The sequence below is a fragment of the Ochotona princeps genome, chromosome 12 (assembly GCF_030435755.1).
Source record: "Ochotona princeps isolate mOchPri1 chromosome 12, mOchPri1.hap1, whole genome shotgun sequence".
Taxonomy (NCBI): Eukaryota; Metazoa; Chordata; class Mammalia; order Lagomorpha; family Ochotonidae; genus Ochotona; species Ochotona princeps.
The window spans coordinates 64,921,473-64,944,666 of NC_080843.1; the positions used below are offsets into that span (position 1 = coordinate 64,921,473).

At 46.5% G+C, this 23,194-nt stretch overlaps 1 protein-coding gene across 2 annotated transcripts in view; it reads left to right on the forward strand.

The window, feature by feature from the left end:
* The first annotated feature begins 1,584 nt into the window (after window positions 1-1,584).
* MTMR6 (myotubularin related protein 6) overlaps window positions 1,585-23,194 on the forward strand; it is a 34,485-nt gene continuing 12,875 nt past the window's right edge. For both annotated transcript variants that reach the window (XM_058670965.1, XM_004577576.4), the window contains exons 1-5: window positions 1,585-1,751; window positions 14,354-14,470; window positions 18,675-18,837; window positions 20,397-20,554; window positions 21,300-21,428. In XM_058670965.1, coding sequence (XP_058526948.1) covers window positions 1,728-1,751; window positions 14,354-14,470; window positions 18,675-18,837; window positions 20,397-20,554; window positions 21,300-21,428 — 591 coding nt within the window. In that variant the 5' untranslated portion in view covers window positions 1,585-1,727. The remainder of the gene's footprint in view (window positions 1,752-14,353; window positions 14,471-18,674; window positions 18,838-20,396; window positions 20,555-21,299; window positions 21,429-23,194) is intronic.

Consider the following 23,194-nt stretch of genomic DNA (forward strand, 5'->3'; position numbering starts at 1 on the left):
TATGTGGGTTTCGGGAAGATGTCAATTTGGGGGAAATTGATAATGGAAGAGGTTTCATCACAAAAGAATATGTCATACAAGCTAACTCATGTCACTTTGTTTTCTGAAAAAAAAAAATCTATTATTTTTCCACCTTCCTCCCGACCTTCCTCCAGACGGTATTTGTGCCTGGGTACTTTAGCTATGATACCATGCCAAGACTGTAGGTGACTCAGTCCTATCTTATTACATATTTACCTTACAAAGTGGGCAGCAGAGCCACCCCAAAATTGTGTCTATCAAGCATCTCCATGGAGGCACTCTACAACACCAAGACAACTTAGTAACCTGAATTTTATTATTAACCTAGAAAATAAAACCACCACACTGACAAGCAGAACTGCCCCCAAATGATGCCACAGGCCAAGAACTACTGTATTAAAGGAATTACAAAAGTCACATGTTATCCATGCTGCCACCCAGAAGTGTAAACGTTGCAAAGCATAATCACACTGAGCTGTTGTGTAGCCAGTGGCCCCTCCACCCACACAGCACCAAGTTTTTTTTTTTTTTTTAAGGTTTGAGAAGTAGAGTTACAGACAGAGAGATCTCCCATCTCCCCAAATGTCCACAATAGCAGGGACTGGGCCAAGCTGAAGCCAGGAGCCTGGAGATTGGGGTCTCCTGTGGGGGTGCAGGGGCCCAAGCATGTCTCTTGGGTTTGCTTTCAAAGGGATATTGGTAGAGAGCTGGATCATAAGTGAAGCCCCCCACATGGGATGACGGTGTGGCACTGTGACCACAGCACCTATTACAATACAATACTAACATTTTCTTTTTCTTTTTTTTTTTTTTAAGATTTACTTATTTTTATTGAAAAGGCAGATATATAGAGAGGAAGATCTTCTGTCTACTGATCCACTTCCCAAGTGATCGCAATGGCTGGAGCTGAGCTGATCCAAAGCCAGGAGCCAGGAACCTCCTCCAGGTCTCCCACGAGGATGCAGGGTCCCCAAAGCTTTGGGCCGTCCTTGACTGCTTTCCCAGGCCACAAGCAGGGCTGCCGAGATTAGAACCTGAGCCCATATGGGATCCTGGTGTGTTCAAGGCGAGGACTTTAGCCTCTAGGCCACCGCGCTTGGTCCAATACTAGCATTTTCAAGGAGGTATTCCTGTAGGGTGATTTCTATTGGATGCCATTATTACTGAATGAGAACATCATACCTCACATAATTAATCCTGTAATACTGGAAAATTTGTTTCAAATAAATCTACAAGGCATCCTAAATGCTAGTGAGTAGAAACGTAACTCAAACGGTCTATACTTTGGCACAGTGATGGGCTTCAGAGAAGTCCAGTCGGACTTCACCCCCTAAATGCCCTGTGCTCTAGGCCCTGTCACGCGGGAAACCCCTAGGATGCTCCTTGGGATAACAAAGAAACCGCCCTGGGAGGGGCTGGGGTACGTGTCAGTCCTCCACGCACAGGGGGCGCTGTGGAACCCGCCGAGCCCTGCCTGGCGGCGCTCGCTCCGCCCGCCCGCTGGCCGCCGCGGGGTTTGGGGAAGTGTTTCTAGGGAGACGCCGCGGCCTAATGCGCCTGCGCAGTGGCCGCCGCCCAGGGTTGACGGATCCCGGCGCTGGCCGGCGGAGAGCGAGTGTCCGCTGGCCCCGGGAAGCTGTGGGCGCCGGCTCTGCTCGCTCCATGCTGCGCCTGTGAGGCCGGCCGCCGGCCGACGTCTCCCGGAGATGGAGCACATCCGGACGACCAAGGTAGCCGCTGGCCGCGCGGGGGATGGGGGCCCGGGCGGGCAGGGGCCTGGCCGCAGGCGGAGGGACCGATCCGGAGCGGGAGGGCGGCTTTCCAGGCTTGGGGTGCGTGTGCGTGTGTGTGTGTGTGTGTGTGTGTGTGTGCTTTCAGCCGTTCCCCGCCTTGTGGGGCCGGAGCTCCAGCGCTTTCTCGAACGAGCCTTACGCGGGGGCTCATCCCCGGGGCAGCCCTGCCCTGCACTGCCCTGCCCTGCCCTGCGCCTGTCGGGTCTGCTTTTTCCGTGTGTCTGTGCCTTCGAGCCAGCTTCGGGCAGAGCCCTTAGGGACATGGCCGTGTTAGCTGAGTTTATTAAATCCTCATTGGTGTGTGTAGAACATCTATTTTCCAGGCCGAAGCAGTAGCCTCTATCATGCCTTTTCTTTGGTTTTGAAGGCAGATTTTTTTTTAAAAGATGGATTCATTTTTATTTGAAAAAGTCACATCTACAGAGAGGAGAAATCAGAAAGATCCTCCATCCGCCGGTTCACTCCCCAAGTGACCTCCGTGACGAGCTGTGCCAGTCTGAAGTCAGGAGCCCGGAGCCCCTTCCGGGTCTCCCACGTGGGTGCAGATTCCCATGACTATGGGCCATCCTCTGTTGCTTTCCCAGACCACGAGCAGGGAGCCGGATGGGAAGTGGAGCAGCTGGGATACTCATTGAGCACCCATATGGGACCTTGGTACATGCAAGGCGAGGATTTACCCGCTAGGCTACTGTGCTGGACTCTATCATCCGTTTTCAAACTGAGAATTTGAAGGAAGTGACCTCAGAATATTACCAGATGACTACTTGAGCTTTGGGAGGAAGAAGCCATACAGTCCTAGACTGTTACGCAGTGTCTGAGGATGGCCAGGATGGCTGCAGCCTTAGCAAGCGTGCAGCAGAGCACACAGTAGGGAGTAGCAAAGCCCCTTGCTGTCCGTGGGTTGCTGCTTGCGTTAAACCTAGTGACGTCAGGGAGCCAAGTGTCTTCATTGTTCCATGGAGAATTGGACGTCTGTGTCTTCCAAATAGTTAACACACTCTTCTGTGGTGTATATGGAGGAAGTAGCTTTAGCATTGAGGTTGCTGGCTTTTGAAGGTCAACGACAGATCAAGTAAATAACCAACCCAGCCGAGAGTGAGAGTGGGGAGCCAGAGGGAGCCCAAGATCAAGGGCTCAAGTTCGTGCCCTGGTTTCAGGATTCCACATGTTCATTCCACTGTAGCTGCATGCCTGGGGTTTCCTTCCGTGCCAGGTTGGGCCTCATTCTGCGTCTCATGTGCGCTCTACAGTGCATAGCACGCAATAGAAAATAACAAACATGAACTGAATGTGGTCAACTGAAACACTGTTCCTGGCTGAACGATAAGACGGAAAACCCTGGTTGGGGCAGCACCCTGGCACAGTAGGCTGAACCTCTGCTTGCAGTGCTGGCATTCCATAGGGTCCCTGGGGTGTGTCCCAGCTGCTCCACTTCCGATCCAGCTCCCTGGAGCGGAGGATGGCTCAGGTCTTTGGCTTCCTGCACATGCGTGGGCTCCTGGCATTTGATCAGCTTGGCTTTGGCCTCTGGGGCCATTTGGGCAGTAGAACTGGTGGATGGAAGATCTCTCTCTCTGTCTCTACTTCTCTCTGTAACTCTGCCTTGCTAAAAGCCAAGAGTCTTTATCGGGCCCAGCGGCGTGGCCTAGTGGCTAAAGTCCTCGCCTTGAACGCCCCGGGAGCCCATATGGGTGCCAGTTCTAATCCCAGCAGCTCCACTTCCCATCCAGCTCCCTGCTTGTGGCCTGGGAAAGCAGCCGAGGACGGCCCAAAGCTTTGGGACCCTGCACCCGCGTGGGAGACCTGGAAGAGGTTCCAGGTTCCCGGCATCGGATCAGCGCAGCACCGACCATTGCGCTCACTTGGGGAGTGAATCATCGGACGGAAGATCTTCCCCTCTGTATATCTGACTTTGCAATAAAAATAAATAAATCTTAAAAAAAAAAAAAGCCAAGAGTCTTTATAAAAAGTGATTAGATGCGATAAATCTTCAGGACCCCTTCCTTGTTAACTCATTCCTCCTTCAACTTAGGAGTTTTATTTATTTATAAAAAATTTATTTATTTTTATTAGAAAGGCAGTGTTGCAACAGAGAAGGAGAGAGAAAGAGAGGAAAAGAGTAAAAGAGAGAAAGAGGGAGAATCTCGCATCTGTCGGTTCACTCCTCAGATGGCCACAGTGGTTGAAGCTGGGCTGTTCCGAAGCCAGGACCAAGGAGCCAGGAGCTTCTTCCCAGTCTCTCATGTGAGCGCAGAGGGTCTAAGCACTTGGACTCGGATAGTACTCCGCTGTTCTCCCAGGCCGTTGACAGGGAATTGGATAGGAAGTGGAGCAGCTGGGACTCCGACCAGTGCCCACATGGGCATTATAGGCAGAGGCTTGCTGTGTCACAACCTGGCACTGGCCCCTTTTTTTCTTACTTGTAGAGTTGTAGCCTCTTATTAACTTGGGAAACTCGCCACTGGCGGCTCCCCATCTGATCTGCTGTTCCCCTTTAAGCAGCAGTCGGAGGACTGTTCTTCAGTCGGCTCTGTGACTTGTCCTTGTCTTCGCAGTGGCCAGGTTGGTGGTTTAGTAAGGGTCTTTGTACTTTATAAAGGATTCAGGGATTTCTGACCAATTTCCTTTAGAAATTGTCACGTGCACTCCTTTATTATCCAGGGTTGGTTTTCTAGCATGAGGTTACTCCTCAGGAATAATTCCAAGTGAGTGTTGTAGACTACGCTTAAACAGATATGGGAAGGTACCGGTTACGAGCCAGGTCCTGGACAGACACTGGGTAGACAGCAAGTTAGATGTGGACCTCATTATGCATTCCTATGATTGTGTGGACTCTTTCTTTTCTTATAAGTACTGATCTGTTGGGAAAAGAGCTTATTAAAAGATTGGTCTGAACATCTCAACTTTTTGTTTCTATTATGCATAACCTTTTCCTGGACTTAGTTAATTTGCTGCAAAAAAAAAAAAAAATTATAAGTATTTCAAAACCCAGAATGGATTGCTTTAACTTTTTACATTTTCAAATTCTGTGCAATTTGGTCAAGAATTGACTGCAATATGATATGACTATTTAGTGAAGTGTACTGTTTTCAGACAGTTGTATTGGAAAAGAGATAATCCCCGTTTTTTTAGCAACTTATATGTCAGCATTACCAGTTATACAATGTTATAATTTTACAAAATTTGTACATTTACAGTAATAGGGTATTATTGTTTATCTGTTAAATAACTTTGTTAGTTGGGCATTATCTGCACTGGGAGATGAGGGAGAGTTGGCTTAAAACAGGTGGGGAAGGACCACAGAGTCACGTGGTCTGGCCCTGCTCTTGCAACCTGCTGGCAGGACTTGAAATTCAGAACATCTAGAACAGATTGATTTCCAAGCTATCATTTTTTTTAAGATTTATTTATTTTTATTACAAAGTCAGATATACAGAGAGGAGGAGAGACAGAGAGGAAGACCTTCCGTCCGATGATTCACTTCGCAAGCAGCTGCAACGGCTGGAGCTGTGCCGATCTGAAGCCAGGAGCCGGGAGCCAGGAGCCTCTTCCAGGTCTCCCATGTGGGTGCAGGGTCCCAAGGCTTTGGGCGGTCCTGTGCTGCTTTCCCAGGCCACAAGCAGGGAGCTGGATGGGAAGTGGAGCTGCTGGGATTAGAACCGGTGCCCATATGGGCTCCCGGGGCGTTCAAGGCGAGGACTTTTTAGCCACTAGGCCACACCGCCGGGCCCCATAAGCTATCATTTTGTGTGGCCTGTAAATGGTGTTGTAAACGTTCAAACCTTCCTTGACAGAAAAAAGTCCCCCCCAGCTTAGAGGGTTTAAGTAACCCTCTCTGTTACTGCACGCTCAGGAGTCAGGCCTGAACCAATGTTGTCTGACCCCGAAGACCTTGCATGCTTCCTCCAGTGCCCCTCCAGTTCTAAATGTAACGGTTAAGCTTGTGTTCCTGTTGATTTGGAAATACATCCTTATAATGAGTCTAAGATGCTTTTCTTTTACACACCTTTTCTTGTCATAAATAAACAATATTTATGTTCCTTTAATGTTTTCATACTGTTGAAGGTTTCCAGCTTATTAACCAGAACTTATCAGCTTAAGTAATTTAACTGATTGTTAACTAAGTGACTCTCTAGTTCTAAACTTGAGGAACAGGTGTTCGTCCTGTTTGGTCGCAGTGATTTACTGACTGTGTAGCATCAGGAAATCTGTCAAGTCCTGGAGTCTTCCACGCCGCTGCCGGTCTCGTGGAGTTCTGATCTTGCCCTAATGAGATGGTCTTGCCAAGAAGCAGTAAGAGATGTGCAGACAGTTCTTAATGCTGCCCTGCTCCTCAGCTTGCCAGACTGACCTCATCTCTTGATGTTGAACGGTATTGTGTTGTCTGTGGATGGGACTTTACAAAGTGGAGAAGCATTTCCTGGGCTGGAAATGAAAGATTGCCTTCTAGGCTTTGTTATAGATTAGAGATGGAATGCCTGTTTTATTCTCTAGCTTACTCTCACTCTTTGCCATTAAAAGGTAAGACTGTACCTGGATGTGGGAAAGACCATGTTTTCTTTTAGGAAGAGGGAAAGAGATACAAAGTCACCGATGGATTGAGACAAATGACACTGTGTAAATTGTCTTGAGAATAAGTGCCAGTTCAGTGAATCCTGAATGCTTTTCCCCAAGTCATGTACTATTTTGACTGTACCTAATATTGCCCCATTTTACACGTGAGAAAACTGAAGTAAGCAGAATTTAACAAAAAAAACATTGCCCGTTCGAACACAGTTAGCTCTACTGGGAAAGAGTGGAGGCCAGAAGTTGGATCCAGGTCTTTGTCAAAGCAGGCTTGCTCTCTTCTGTCTCACGGAATAATTATGTAATCAAGATATCTGGGGCCCGGCGGCGTGGCCTAGCGGCTGAAGTCCTCGCCTTGAAGGCCCCGGGATCCCATGTGGGTGCCGGTTCTAATCCCGGCAGCTCCACTTCCCATCCAGCTCCCTGCTTGTGGCCTGGGAAAGCAGTTGAGGACGGCCCAGTGCATTGGGACCCTGCACCCGCGTGGGAGACCCAGAGGAGGTTCCAGGCTTCGGATCGGCGCGCATCGGCCCGTTGCGGCTCACTTGGGGAGTGAATCATCGGACGGAAGATCTTCCTCTCTGTCTCTCCTCCTCTCTGTATATCTGGCTGTAATAAAAGTGAATAAATCTTTAAAAAAAAAAAGATATCTGAATAGATGAGGTAGTCTGCAGAGGAGGGAGTGTTTGAGAGAAATGTGGCTCTTAAGCTTTGTCTAATAGCTGGCTAATTATGAGGCCTACAGCCAGGGTAAAGACCCGACCCCACGGAGGTGGGTTTGGAAGTGGTCAGGATGTAGGTAATCATTGGCGTTTTCTCTTGTGGATGAGTTAGCACAAGGATAGTATGTGTTATCTGCAGGGAACAGCAGGAGCGTTAAGCTCTGGAAAGGGGCGGGCAGTGGAGGAGGAGCTGAGAAGGGTAATGTGGCTGAAATTGGAATAGTGAGTCACCGATGGGCGGAGCAGTTTGCATGTCCCATTTCCCTTCCATGCATCCTCCGGTCCTCACCCCTCTGCTTCTTCCTTCCTCAGGGTGCTGCTCTAGTTTCCAGGGAGTGCAACAGCCAATGGGAGATCTCTCTCTTTTTCTCTCTTCGAACTAAATAAGCAGGGTCTTTTAATGTGGGATTGGTAGGGGCAACACTTGTACATCTGGTGGTTAGATGACTGGTTTTGGTTGGTTGGTGTAGAAGGTGAGCACAGGCTTGAAGCTGGTGGGGAGAGAGCGGTGTTCCCGTGGAGAGCAGGGCCTGGTGGGGCAGTTCTGGTGGCTGAGAACCAGCAAGGCTAGGGTGGAGAGAATGAAAGAGCAAAGGAGAAGTTACTGTGGGTTTTCCAGTAACCCACGGAAATGTGAACTTCTTGTTTAGACCGACTAGGGTGCTGTCCAGTGTTGTCCCACAGTGGGCAGCAGTTTCACTGAGAGTCCGCGGAGCCTGCGCTTGGCCAGCCCTCAGCACGTTCCCCAGCGCCTTGCTCCTTGTCTCAGCTTTTCCCCCAGTCATTGTTCTTCCAAAGCCTCTCGCCTCTTCTCCATTTACTTTTTTCCCCCTATGATGAGACCTGTAGTATTCTTTTTAAAAAAATTAAATAAGACCAGTTAAGGTTGTTTTTTTTTAAAAGATTTATTCATTTTATTACAGACAGATATACACAGAGGAGGAGAGACAGAGAGGAAGATCTTCCGTCCGATGATTCACTCCCCAAGTGAGCCGCAACGGGCCGATGCGCGCCGATCCGATGCCGGGAACCAGGAACCTCTTCCGGGTCTCCCACGCGGGTGCAGTGTCCCAATGCATTGGGCCGTCCTCAACTGCTTTCCCAGGCCACAAGCAGGGAGCTGGATGGGAAGTGGAGCTGCCGGGATTAGAACCGGCGCCCACATGGGCTCCCGGGGCTTTCAAGGCGAGGACTTTTAGCTGCTAGGCCACGCCGCTGGGCCCAGGTTTTTTTTTTTTTTTTTTTTTTCCTTTGTAATTTATTTTTGGAAAGCAGGGGAAGGGGAGACCTGTCCTGTGTCACTGTGATGTGCCGGTAGTGCTCTCCGGTTAAAGCCAGCCAGGAATGCAATCTGGAGGTCTCTGGTAGCGAACCACCACCTGTTCCCTCCCAGGGTGCATGGTAGCAAGAAAAGAATGGAGACTGGAGGCAGAACGTTAACCAGGGATTGGGTCATATGAGCTGAGTCCAAAGAGGAAGCTTAGCCTCTGGGCCAAATGGCCTGTCATTTAGGAATCTGAGCACTGAATCTGGAGTGCTTGTGTGATAGTGACTTGAAAGACAGAGCTGTTTCCTGAACAGTTCTGGCTTAAAACATTTCCAAGAGGGCCCAGCGCAATAGCATGGTGGTTAAGGTCCTCGCCTTGAACGTGCCGGGATCCCATATTAGCACTGGCTCTGGTCCTGGCGACCCCACTTCCCATCCAGCTCCCTGCTTGTGACCTGGAAAGGCAGTCGAGGATAGCCTAAGGCCTTGGGACCCTGCACGCGCATGGGAGACCTGGAAGAGCTCCTGGCTCCTGGCTTTGGATTGGCTCAGCTCCAGCTGTTGCGGCTGCTTGGGGAATGAATCAGCTGATGGAAGATTTTCCTCTCTGTATCTCTTTCCTCTGTATATCTGCCTTTCCAATAAAAATAAATAAAGCTTAAAAAAAATTTCCAGGAAAAGTTGGGGAAACCTGTCACAACATTTGCAAAGTACTTTTGGTTCCTTGGTGAAAGGGGAAGTGTCCAGAAATTAGGCTGTTTTTAGAAATTGGCCAAGTCTGTGGTTTGAAATTTATATGCCAATGATTTTGACAAAGGGTAAAAAATCCTATTTCTCATTTCTTTTTCTTAAAAAGATTTATTTATTTTTATTACAAAGTCAGATATACAGAGAGGAGGAGAGATAGAGAGGAAGATCTTCTGTCCAATGATTCACTCCCCAAGTGGCCGCAACGGCCGGTGCTGCGCTGATCCGGAGTCAGGATCCAGGAACCTCTTCCAGGTCTCCCATGCAGGTGCAGGGTCCCTAAGCTTTGGGCCATCCTCGACTGCTTTCCCAGGCCACAAGAAAGGAGCTGGATGGGAAGTGGAACTGCTGGGATTAGAACTGGCACCCATATGGGATCCTAGAGCATGTGCAAGGTGAGGACTTTAGCCACTAGGTTATTGCACCGGGTCCAAGGATTGAAGTTCTAATGAACTCTTTTTTTAAAAAAAGCCATAAGTATTTATTTATTTATTTATTTTTAAAGATTTATTTTTATTGGAAAGTCAGATATATAGACAGGAGGAGAGACAGAGAGAAAGATCTTCCATCTGATGGTTCACATCCCAAGGGGCTGAAATGGCCGCAGCTGCGCAGATCTAAAGCGACGACCCCGGAGCCGCTTCCAGGTCTCCCATGCAGGTGCAGGATTCCAAGGCTTTGGGCCGTCCTCGACTGCTTTCCCAGGCCACAAGCAGGGAGCTGAATCGGAAGTGGAGCTGCCGGGATTAGAGCCGGCACCCATATGGGATAAAGGTGAGAACTTTAGCCATCTGACTACCACACTGGCCTCTTTATTTGTATTGGAAAGGCAGAGAGAGAGAGACAGAGAAGAAAATCTTCAATTCTCAGGGTTTTTTGCCTGCCAACAGGTCCCAGGATCACCGAACATGAGGCAGTGGTCATGTTCTATGTGTGTTCCTTTTGACCTTATAGCCATGTCCGAAGTCACACTCCACGTATGTGCCTGGGACCTGTACCTGTAAGCTTTAGGCCATACCCACCGGGTAGCAGGTCGTTTCTCACATTCAGTTTGCTGGCTCATTCCCCAAATGGCCGCCGCAGTGAGCTGGAGCTGATTCAAAGCCACGAACCAGGAACTTTTTGGGTCTCCCATATGGGTGCAGGGTCCCAAGGCTTTGGGCCATCCTCTACGGCTTTTCCACATCACAGGCAGAAAGCTAGATCAGAAATTCAGCAGCCAAAATATGAACCAGCATCCATATGGGATCCTGGCATTCACAAAGGGAGGATTTTGCCACTGAGCCATTGTGCCAGGCATGGAGTTCCTCTTAAAGTGGGATTTGTGGGTGAGTTAGGGCTTTGATGCTTGAGAAAAGAATCAAAAGATAGAGAAGACAGTTAACTTAAGTGATTAACCATTAGAGGAATTAATTTGGAGTTTATATGAGTTGCCTAAGCTTGAAGAACTAAGTGTCTTGCTCCGACTCCTCATCTGTGCCTCCTCTGATGACTGGGGTTGAGGGGAGCCTGAAGGTTTGTACTTCAGTGGCCTTTTGGAGACAGTTGAGGTGAACTTCTGGGCTTTGCATCTTGTGTGTAGTTGACCAAAATTAAAAGTTGTAATCAAGGAAATTTCCTGTAGGTTTTATCTAAACTATTGGAAATCAGGAAAAAACTCTTGAGAGTTGAGTATTTTCAACCTGAAATTTCCATCATGACTGAGATGTAGCTGGAAAGAACTATGTAGTGTTGTAGTATTATACAGTTCCAGAGGAAAAATGATTTTTGTTTTGATGTAATTGGCTTACTGGGTGGGAATAAAGAACTGAAAGTCCAAAAGTTTGCTTTTAGAAAATAAAGCTGACTGTAATTGTATGTTCCATTGTGTCCACTGGTTTTTGTGTGTTACTCATTTATCCATGAATTACTCATTGAATACCTACTCTCCTACTGTTTAGGAAAAAGGTAGCAGAAAAAAATGAGAAATGGTGTAGTGGGTTGAAGAATCATCCTGTTGGGTCCAGCACGATAGCCTAGTGGCTAAAGTCCTTGTCTTGCATGCACCGGGATCCCAAATGGGTGCTGGTTCTAATCCCAATGGCCCCACTTTCCATCCAGCTCCTTTCTTGTGGCCTGGGAAAGCAATTGAGGATGGCCCAAAGTCTTAGGTTCCTGCACCTGCCTGGGAGACCTGGATGAAGCTCCTGGCTCCTGGCTTCGGATTGGCACAGCTCCAGCCGTTGCAGCTGCTTGGAGAGTGAATCAACGGACAGAGGATCTTCCTTTCTGTCTCTCATCCTCTCTATATATCTGACTTTGCAATAAAAATAAAATAATTAAAAAAAAACAATCATTATATTTAGGAACCCCATATGAGGAATGCAATCTGAGGGACATTCAATGACAAAGCTACTGTACATGCAAGTAAGACCTGGTGGTTTAGAGGGAAGAGACCTGAAGATCTTTATGGGTCAGACTGATGCACCAGCCAATATGGGAGCCCTGGGTTGGGCTTGTTAGCATAGAACATGGCTGACTACCACATGCCACTGCACATGCAAGCTGTGGCTTGGGGCATGTCTAGCAGGGCTAGATCCCAGTACAGTACCTGACAGTGATTGTTGGATCAGGGAGTGGGTCATGTCAGACTGGACCATGACACCAACTAGCAAGCAAGAGAACCAGGTCTGGGGGTGGATTCTGTTGGGGATGAGTAGGCCCAACCCTATGGAACTATGATTTCCGCTAGTTAGCTTGAGAGTTGTGATGGTGATGGGCTGAGCTAGGTGTGATCATGGAACTCGCCAGCGCTCAACAATGTTGGGGCTGGGAACAAGTGGAGCAGTCCAGGCTGCAGCACTCGCATGAGCACCCTAAAACAGGGTGTTGGGTGGGCCAGGCCACACCAGTTCATACAAAGGCTGAACGGATGGGGCAGGACATGCTGGGTAAGGTCCAAGCACCCGCTGACATGGCGTGAAATCTGGGTCTGGGAGTGACCTCCTGAGTAGGGGAACCTGGGAAACTCTCCTAGTGGGTCATAGCTTCCGCTGATGAGTATGTGGTTCAGGCCTGGGAATTGGGCAAGCTGGTCAGGGTAGTTCCATCTGTAGGCTAGTGTGTGAGTTAGTTTTGGAAGGGGGCAGATCGGGTGGGCCAAGCAGTCCATATCCCACTGGCAAGTGCAGAAACCAGGATGGAGTGCAGGTCATGCCACGCCAGGCTATCATAGTTACTGGCTTGCATGAGTCAGGGATGAGAACAGACTGAGCAGGAATAGGTTGCAGCACCAGCCGCGAGAGCTGGGACTGGGGGCTGACTGGACTAGGCCAGGCCAGGCTGCAGCTTCTAAAGGCAAGGGCCAAGACAGAGGAGGAGGTGTGCCAAACTGAGAGCAAGCGCTGGCACGCGTGTGATCTGTGCTGGGATCGGGCCTGGTTGGGATGCTAAGGGGATGCCCTGGCTGGGTTGTGGGTTCACTGGTGAGCACAGGAACCAGAGTGGGGGCTGCAGGCTGGTCTAAAGTCAATATACTTTGGAAGTCACTGTTTTGTGATGTGGTAAATTTTTCTGTGATGAGCAAAGGGGAAATATATTATATATGGAGCAAAGTATAGAATGAATGAAAATGATTAGCTCTCTGATTTTGAAGATCTACACAATTTAAAGAACTTATATATACCTGCTTTTTCTGTAAATTAAGCTGTTTTTGTAGTAACTTATTGGTAGTGGTTATTTTACTTTCCCCCACCCCATCGAGGGTGAATATCACCAAATTTCCAGTAGTTTGTCTTGTGCACATTCCTGCCTAACTCTGATCACCCTCTCCAACAGCTGTGTGTGTGTGTGTACACATTAACAAAGTCACGCTGTGTTCCTCCTTGCCTCAGACACTAGACTGAGTCCACGCAGCGACGGGCATCACCCGCAAAGGGACGTTAGAGTTGGGGAGGATCACAAAGCTGAGGCCTGAGTGAGGGATGCATTCTGAGAGGTCTTCCTGTTACAGGGCCAGGTGGCAGTGAGCTTTTTTTTTTTTAAAGAATTATTTATTTTTATTGCAAAGTCAGATATACAGAGAGGAAGAGACACAGAGAGGAAGATCTTCCATCCGATGATTCACTCCCCAAGTGAGCCGCAACGGCTGGTGCGCGCCAATCCGAAGCCGGGAACCTGGAACCTCTTCCAGGTCTCCCACGCAGGTACAGGGTCCCAAGGCTTTGGGCCGTCCTCGACTGCCTTCCCAGGCCACAAGCAGGGAGCTGGATGGGAAGTGGAGCTGCCGGGATTAGAACCGGCAGTCATATGGGATCCCGGGGCTTTCAAGGCGAGGACTTTAGCCGCTAGGCCACGCCGCCGGGCCCATCACTTAGAGTTATAACAGCAACTAACAGAAAAACCAAGCCAGAAACTCCAGCTTCAAGTCCACATTCTCCTCCCGGGCCCAAGCCCAGACAATGGCTGTTCCGTGTCCAGCTCTGGGCGTTCCTCAGTCTGCTCCTCCTTCCCAAACAGGGCAGTCTGTGCTCCACTGAGTGCAAAGCCTTCTTCAAAGCTCACTGCCACCTTGGGCCCGGCGGTGTGGCCTAACGTCTAAAGTCCTTGCCTTGAACGCCCTGGGATCCCATATGGGCGCCGGTTCTAATCCCAGCAGCTCCACTTCCCATCCAGCTCCCTGCTTGTGGCCTGGGAAAGCAGGAGAGGACGGCCCGAAGCTTTGGGACACTGCATCTGCGTGGGAGACCCGGAAGAGGTTCCTGGTCCCGGCATCAGATTGGTGCGTACCGGCCCGTTGCGGCGCACTTGGGGAGTGAATCATCGGATGGAAGATCTTCCTCTCTGTCTCTCCTCCTCTCTGTATATCCGGCTTTCCAATAATAATAAAATCTTTAAAAAAAATAACTCTAAGTGATAATTTATTGCTTGATTTTCAGCTATAAGAAGAAAAGAGTGATTTTTGGATTTGCAAAATGTGTTTGCTTAAACTTGTACTACATCTCCTTGTTTGCTCCTCTGTAATATTAGTGTTAATGTTCTTTATAACTTTCCTCTCTATTACTTACATCTGAAACTATAAATAATTTCTATTCTGTCATATGTTCCCCCAAGAGATTTATGAAGTTACCTTTCGGCATTAAATAAGCTCATATGTTTTGGGACAGAGGGAGGGAACAATTGAAAATGGCACATGCACATCCTGGGATAAGAGTTCATACTGTTTTTGAAATGAGAAATAACCACTGTTTCTTTTTTAGGTTGAGCAAGTAAAATTACTTGACCGATTCAGTACCAACAACAAGTCATTAACAGGAACGCTGTATCTTACGGCCACGCATCTGTTGTTTATAGACTCTCACCAAAAAGAGACCTGGGTAAGGAGGACCATTACCGGACCGCTTATATGCTAGCAGTGGACTTGACTGTTCACTGTGCTTTACAGTGAATGAGTGTGACAGAGTTTGGAGTCACTAGTTTCTCTTCTCAACCAAACATTTTCAGTTAGCAGATCACGCCTGACCTCCCTTTTCCTTTTTTTCTTATGTTTGTCTTGTTTGAAAAGCACAGAGATGCAGAAAGAGAGAAAAGTTGTCTTCCACTGACTGGTTAGTCCTTAAATTTCTGCAGCAGCTGGAGCTGTACTGGGCCCACCTGGAGCTGTAGCTCTGTGGGTCTCCCATGCGGGTGGTGGGGACGCGAGTGCTTGAGCCATTATATGCGTTAGCAGGAAGCTGGTTTGGAACCAAGAATCCCGATAGGCATCGTAATAACTGCTAAATATCCTCCCTCCCCTTGGCCTCCCTTCTAATAAATCACTGATGTCATTTTTCATCTGGTATCCTTTTATAAAATACCAGATTCTCTTTTTGCCCCCAAAGATTTATCTATTTGCTTGAAAGAATTACAGAGAGAGAGAGAGAGTTCTTCTATCCTCTGGTTTACTCCCTAAATGACTGCTGTGGCTGGAGTTGGGTCGGTCTGAAGCTGGGAGCCAGGATCTTCTTTAGGACCTCCCATGTGGGTGCAGGGACTCAAAGAGTTGGGCCATCCTCTGATGTTTTCCTAAGCCATTAGCAGGGAGCTGGATCAGATGTGGCGCCTCGGGACATGAACAAGCACCCATGGGGGATGGTAGCACAGCAGGCAGACACCTAGGCTGATATGCCACCATGCCAGGCCCAGTATTATAAAATACTTACTTCTTTTAATTTTTGAAAATTAATAATGCATACACATATTAGTAGAGCACATGGATTTGGGATATTCTGTCATATTCTTGTAACAAATTAAAAGTAGGCTATTTTTCTGTAGTATAAATGTTACAGAATAACTGCTTAAATACAAATGTGTATGTATATATGTATATAGACCTGTTTGTGTATATATCTTAGATATCCATATGCATTCTAAGTATACTTTGATATACATGCACGTGTACTTGAAAATGTAAACGTGTGTGTATACAAATCTAATGTTTGTATAGTATTTCTCTGGGATATTTGCTAAAATATAGCTAAAATTACTGGGTCTTAGGTGAGCACATATTCAGTCTTTCTAAGTATGCTCTCTAATATTTCAATATTTATTTCCCACAAATGATTTTCCAGTTTATTCTTTCCACCAAAGTGTTACACACTGTTCAGAATCCCCAGCAGCATGACGCAGTCCTTCCCTTTCTCTGAGGAGAGCGCTTGCCGAACCTACAGCGGTTGTCTGAAGCTGCGAGCAGTCCCAGCTGTACCTCGGCTGTGTTCTTAGTGTGGATCTTAGCAAGCATATACTGTGTATATGTACTTCCGGTTCTTATGAAGATCTTTCCTGTTTACTTGAAGAAGGGGCTTCTTGTTGGTATATCTGATTTTTGACCAACGTCAGTCCTCTTGCGCTTGGGGCCATTATTCTGTGGAACAAGAGTTGCCTGAACACTTACACTGCAGTAACATGAGAGCCAATGTGATAATGGAGACAGCCTCTAAGTGACACATGGCGGTGCTTAAGATTGGGATGAGTCATGTCTCTGGCAGATGAAAAAGGACAGTGTAAACTTTTATTAGGCTGTTTAAAACAATGTACAACTTAACACTATGTCTTGAACTTTTTCAAGTTTACTCGTTGGGGCTGGTGCAGTGGTGTAACTGACTAAACCTCCGCCTGCTAACTCTGGCCTGTCATCCCCCAATGTGGGTGCTGTCCCGGCTGTTCCACTTCCGATCCAGCTTTCTATGTATGACCTGGGAAAGAAGCAGAGCATGGTCCAAGTCTTTGGGACCTTATTTCCTCTTGGAACAGGGGGAAGAAGTTCATGGCTCTCTGCATTGGATCTGCTCAGGTCTGGCTGTTGGCAACTGTTTGGGGGAGTGATCCAATGGATGGAAGAAAACTCTCTGTTCCTGCTCTCTCTGTAAAACCTGCCTTTAAAGGAAAAATAAATAAATATTCAAGAAAAAAAAGACCTTGCATGTTGTATATTACTGAAATTTTCTATTTATTTTAAGGCTGTGTTTGACCTTGGGTAGCTGGGACTTCAGATAAGGGAGAATGTTGTTATCAGCTTAGGGGTTCTTGCCTCTCTAGTGGATGTGCAGTTGTGACATTTTTAGCTCTTCCTATTTCTTTTGTCTTCGTTTTATACTTGATGAGATAACGTGTGTGACAGGTAGCTTTGCCCAGTGTGTTGCTTGTCTTTAGGTGTTTCTGTGTGTACATTTTTGATGTTTAAGAGGTCCTCTTCCATACCCCCATGCCTTTTTTCCCCCAGATTTATTTATTTTACTTGAAAGTCATAGTTTCAGAGATAAAACAAGAGAGGGAGGGAGACAGAATTTTCCATCCACTGACTCACTTCCAAATGGCTGCAGTGGTCAGAGCGGGGCTGGTCCAAAAACAGGGAGAAGAACTTCTTATAGATCTCCCCCATGGGTGCTGGGGCCCAAGTTCTTGGGAGGTCCTCTACTGTTTTCCTAGGCCCAAGCAGGGAGCTGGGTCAGAAGTAGAGCACCCAGGACTCAAACTTATTAGTAGTATGAGATATTTTCGTGTATGATGTGGCATTAGATTTCAGTTTTGTTTTTTTCATATGACGGCCAGTACAATTTATTGACCATTTTATGCCATTGATCTTTAATATTAGCGCTACCATAAAGCCTCCATGTACATGAAGGTCTCGTCCTCTGTTCTACCCTTTGTGGTATATTGGCATACCAGTATTGTGTTCCTTATTGGCTAGCGTTCTTTGTCACTCAGGCAGCACAGAATAGTGCAGGGATCCTCAGCCCCGTTCCTGGGTAGCTCTGGGTTCAGGTGCTTTCTCTGTTGCCTCTTGTTAAGTGAGTGCCATAAATAGATGAATGCTTGGCTGAGACTGGCGCTGAGCCTGTCGAAGCAGGAGGGCTGGGTCTGCCCTCCGCACTGCCATCTGTCCCTTTAGAGAAGAGGTGTAATGCTGATTGCCTGGAATCTGGCCTTACTCCTGAAGTAGTGCTCTCAGCCTAGCTGGAGAAGTAGGCATTCACCATAGAACTCATTACTCTTGTAGTAAATTCTAGGAAGTAAAGTGCAGATGAATATGTAGTTAAGAACGTGGAGAGAACTTCCTTGGGGAAGGCTTGTGAGGGATGCGAGTCTTCTTGATGATACAAGGACTGGAAACAGGATTTGGAATTCCTAGGAGAAGTAGCGTGACAGTATCTTCGTCCATGAGAGTAATTTAGCTGTGTGTACCTGCTAAGGAGCTTGCAATGCTGAGCAGTCCAAGAGGGTGTTACTAGAGCATCCTGAGTGGCTTGGTGAGGGATTTGAATGAGGCTGGAGAAGTGGGAAGTGACTAGATTGGCTCTTTTTAAGATTGCTTTTTAAATGTTCATTTGACTGTCTGAAAGAAAATGGTTTAGAAAATTCAGAGGAGATATTTAGAGATATTTAGGGAGCTATTAAAAGTAGCTCAGGTGAAAAGCATGGGGGCATTGCAGCTATGGAAATGGTCATTGGGATGGAGAATAGGCAAGTTAAACTAAGGTTTTGGGAGATGTAGTATTTAGGGTTTGATGACGTATTGAATATGTGAGGTGAGAGAGGAAGGCTCTAAATCACCCTCATTCTGCTTCAGGCACTCAATCTTTTTTTTTTTTTTTTAAAGATTTATTTATTTTCATTGGAAAGGCAGATTCACAGAGAAGAGAGACAGAAAAATCTTATATCCGCTGGTCCAAGCGGCCGCAGAGGCCAGAGCTGAGCCAATCCAAACCCAGTAGCCTCCACCAGATCCCCCATGTGGATGCAGGTCCTAAGGCCTTGGGTCGTTCCCCACTGCCCTCCCAGGCCACAAGCAGGGAGCTAGATGGGAAATGGAGCAACCAGGACACGAACCGGCGCCCACGTGGAACCTCGGGCATGCAAGGCGAGGATTTAGCCACTAGGCTTTTTGCCGGGCCCAAGCACACAGTCCTTTAAAACTGTTCAGTTTGAGTGTGGTATTTGACATTTGATACTTTGAGGAGACATTCTTAACGTGTATGCGTTGTGGATGAGAATATGTATGTAGTGCTCTCTAGACTGATGACTTAAATGTTTTCACCATAGATATTGCACCACCACATCGCCTCAGTGGAGAAACTTGCCTTGACTACTTCTGGATGCCCACTTGTCATTCAGTGCAAGAACTTCAGGATTGTGCATTTCATTGTTCCCAGAGAACGGGACTGCCATGATATTTACAACTCCTTGCTGCAGCTGTCAAAACAAGGTATTATGCTTGGAAACCCAAATGTACTTATTTAGTTTTAAGATTGGTTATCCAGAGTTCTTTATATAATGTCCCTTTATTGCTGTCAGTCCTTGGTGCACTGCGTCTCCAAACATTGCCCCAGGAATAATTAGAATGTATGAAATTTAAGGATGGTGTCCAAAGAAGGGTAGTGATAAGCAAAAAGTAAATATTCATAATCAGACCTCAGAAACCATAGATTTAGACTACACTGTTGTAGCAACATGGGGAAAATCTGTCGGGGGTGGCAGCTTGAGGGGGAATCCCAGTCTATATGAAATTGTATCACAAAATTCAGATATTCAAAACAAAAATATAACAGCAATGACCAAAACAACCCTATAGATTTATACCAATGCTTTAAAGCATTTTGGTAGCAAGTAGCACTACAATTTTAAAAAGTGAATTTCCACAATCAATGAAAATGACTTGGAAATTGATGCTACTATGTGAGAAATTAAGGAAGGTGAAGGTCCTTTATTGGGAGTAGGACTGAAATAATTGATAGGTTATGGTCAGAAATGTGGAGGTTGAGCAGAGGGACCAGAGAAAGTGAATCCTGTTTTACCAAGAGGTGAGAGGACACAGCCTCCAAAGAGCTTCCCACTGCTGTGTCCTCAGGGTCTGGAGGTGTCCTTTCAGTAGGGTGTGCATTTCAGTCGCACAGCCTGATTGCAGGCCGAACGAGTGTGGAAGCAGGTCTGTGATCACTCTTCTCTCAGCACACAAAACCTGGGATGTCCCTGTGTTCTGTGTTAAGCCAGAGCCTGCAGTAAACGTGGTCCTGTGACTCCAGGTCTGCCCACTCCTGGTTCAGTGTACCCACGGCCGGTTTGGGCCAGTTCTCTTCTGCAGTGGCCAGGCATTATTTTGTCCTAGATGCCTTCCGTAGTTTTTCATGCAACGTTTAGTCTTTCCATTTTAGATCTCATTTGGGAAAGGTTGTGAATTGAAATAACTATTTGTGTTTGTTTCATTTTACTTATTTTTTAAGATTTATTTTTATTGGAAAGTTGGATATGTAGAGAGAAGGAGAGACAGAAAGGAAGATCTTCCATCCGATGGTTCACTCCTCAAGTTGCCAATCTGAAGCCAGGAGCCTGGAGCCTCTTCCTGGTCTCCCACACGGGTACAGGTTCCCAAGGCTTTGGGCATCCTCAACTGCTTTCCCAGACCACAGGCAGGGAGCTGGATGGGAAACAGGGTTGTGAGGATTAGAACTGGCACCCATACAGGATCCTGGTGCGTGCCAGGCGAGGACTTTAGCCACTAGGCCACCACGTTGGGCCCTACATTTTACTTTTAAGAAAAAGTATTTTAACATGTTTATTTACCGATTAATAGTAAATGACTTGCTGATCAGATTGATATATTTGTCTTTAGATATATTTATTTGCATCAAAGAACTTAGAAGAGACTAAGCTCAAATATGTCTAGCTATCACTGAAGATTTTGAGGAAAAAAGTGGAGGAAAACTAAAAAATTGCTGAAATTTGTAGTGTGTGGAGTTTTAACATTTTACATTTTGTGTTCTATAGCAAAATACGAAGATCTGTATGCATTCTCTTATAATCCTAAACAAAATGACTCAGAACGACTACACGGTTGGCACCTTATTGACCTTGCTGAGGAATATAAGAGGATGGGAGTGCCAAATTCCAACTGGCAGTTGTCTGATGCCAACCGAGAATACAAGGTAATTCAGTAAGCTTTTGGAGAAATTAAGCAAAGTTGTCTTTATATTGCAGTTTTCTACTCTTGCATTTAATGTTTAAAGTTTTGTTTTTAATTTGAAATGCAGATTGACAGAGACAGACGGAAGTAAAAGGGGAAGTGTCTCGTGTCTGCTAGTTTCCTCTCCAAATGGCCTCAGGAACCAGGATTGTGCTAGGCTAGGGCTGGGAGTCGGAAACTCCATCCTGCTCTGCAAAATGGGTGGCAAGAGCCCGAGTGCTTGGGCCGTCCTCTCTGGCTTTCCCAGGCACACTAGCCAGGAGCTGAAACAGAAGCAGAGCAGCTGGTCTTCCAACTGGCCGTCCAGTATGCCAAAGCATGGGTTCTATGTTTAAAGGCTTTAAAAAAAAGGCTTTAAAAAAGGATGTATTTATTTGAAAGAGTAGTGAAGATAAAGAGGGGATGAGAAAGGGAAAGAACAAGAGAGATCTTCCATCCACTGGTTTGCTCCCCAGATGGCCACAACTGTAAAGACTGGATCAGGAACTCTGTCCAGGTCTCTAGCCTGGATGGCAGGGGCACACGCCTTGGATTGTCATCCACTGCGTTTCCAGGCGTATCAGCAGGAACCTGGGTTGGAAGCTAAGTGGCAAGGGCTTAAACTAGTGCTTCAGGGTTGGAAAACTAACAGCTGTGCCACAATGCTGGCTCCACCTTATGGTTTTTGAACTGTGATGAAGTCTTTATGTTTTAACTGATATTTACAGATTTGTGAAACTTATCCTAGAGAACTTTACGTTCCCCGGATAGCAAGCAAACCAATAATTGTTGGTAGTTCCAAGTTCCGGAGCAAGGGAAGATTCCCAGTTCTTTCTTATTATCATCAGGACAAGGAGGTAAGAACCTTTTGTTTCAGTTGTACAAATGTAATCTTAGTTCCATGTCATGTTTAGATATACAAGAGAACACTAATTTTTACCGAGGTCATTATTTTAATTTTGCTATTAGAGATGTGCAGACTTTTCACCTACTTGCATTTTTGAAGTTTTAAAACAATGCTGCCTTAAAACATAGAAACCTTCTTCCCTTTTTCATCCCTCCTTTCCTGCCAGTGGTGACTTCAAATTAATGGTACTCATGAACAGATAGGTTTGTTTTCCTCCCTGTACTGCTCAGTTGATCCTGCTTTTATTTTGGGACAGTGGAGTTTGACAAACCAACCATGGAGGGAAGGAGACCAGGGCATCCAGCTCCTGTTTTCATAGCTCTTCGTGAGGTCAAATGTTTTGTGACATGAGAAGTGAGACATACAATAATGGAGACTGCTTATTGCCATCAGTCTTAATTTTGGTAGCATGCTAACAAGGAGACCAAGAGTGTTGTATGTGTAGAATTTTATATGCATATCCTCATATTTAAGATAAGCTGTGTTAATTACCTATGCCTTTTTATTTGTTTATCTTTGAGAGGCAGAATGCACACATCCCCATCCAGCTGTTCATTTCTTAGGTGGTAGACATGCGCCAGGGCTAACGTTAAGGGCTGGGAACTCATTCTAGATCACCTGTGGGGGTGACAGGCACCCAGTTTCTGGTACCCCCATTGCCGCCTGCTGGAGTCTGACTTAGCAGGAAGCAGAGCCTGACCTGGGCTCATGTACTTGAGTGTGACACATTGACATCTGTAACACTGGCCATGCGCCCGCTGCTACCGTAACCGTCATGGGGGAAACTGAAATTAGAGAAGATAAATCACTTTCCCTTATCTTTCCGCAAGTAGCTTTAGTAACTTAATGCTATTTGTGACTCCCAATTGTTTGTGACTTTTTCTTTTTCCTCTGGAGAGTTTTAGAAGCTTCTTTCCGTTGTTTTGAGGTTTCACAGTGATGTGCCTTGGCTGGTCTTTTTACATTTCATCTGATGGAAAATTGCTTTTTCAATTTCTGCAGTAGTCTTCTTTCTTGTTACTACTTTTCTTTGTATTTTAACCTATGTGAACTGACAGTTGGGCTTCCTGACATAAATGTCCATTTGCCTTAGCTTCTTCTATTTGCAGTCTGTTTTCTGGAGGATTTCCTTAACCTTATTTCCATTGTATCTCAGGAATCACTTATTTTTCTGGTACCTAAGAGTTCTTTCCTATTTTCTGAAAACATCCTAGACAGGTTTTCTTGGGTGTGATGTCTTAGTTCTCTGTGTTAGGAATTAGGCTGGGGTAGAGAGTTTTAAACTCTTTGGTTTCCACATTAGTGATGGTTTTGTTTGCTTTTCCCGCAGAGCAACTTTTTGTCTATTGTCTGGTTTTATGTCTTTTGAATTTCTGGTTGTGGGCTGGGCTCTCATTGAAGCTGACAAATTTCTGTACATTAGCAGTCTACCTTTGGATTGTTTCTGCTGTGCAGGTTGGTTTCATTGAAGAAGAATGATCTAATTTCATGATAAAATGTGTGATACGCCTGGCTGTTAGCCAAGTACGGACAGAGGGAGTGGCGGGTCCTGTCCTGTTTCGTAGGCTTTTGTTTTAATCCATCTGCTTCTGAGGGTGCCGGGCTTTGGCCACAGCTCTGCCTGTTGTCTGGAGCCTTCAGGCGAGTCCTCTTCATCAAGGAGTATCTGTCTCTGGGTGAGGGAGGCTCCGAGGGGCCCGCACCAGTCCTGACACT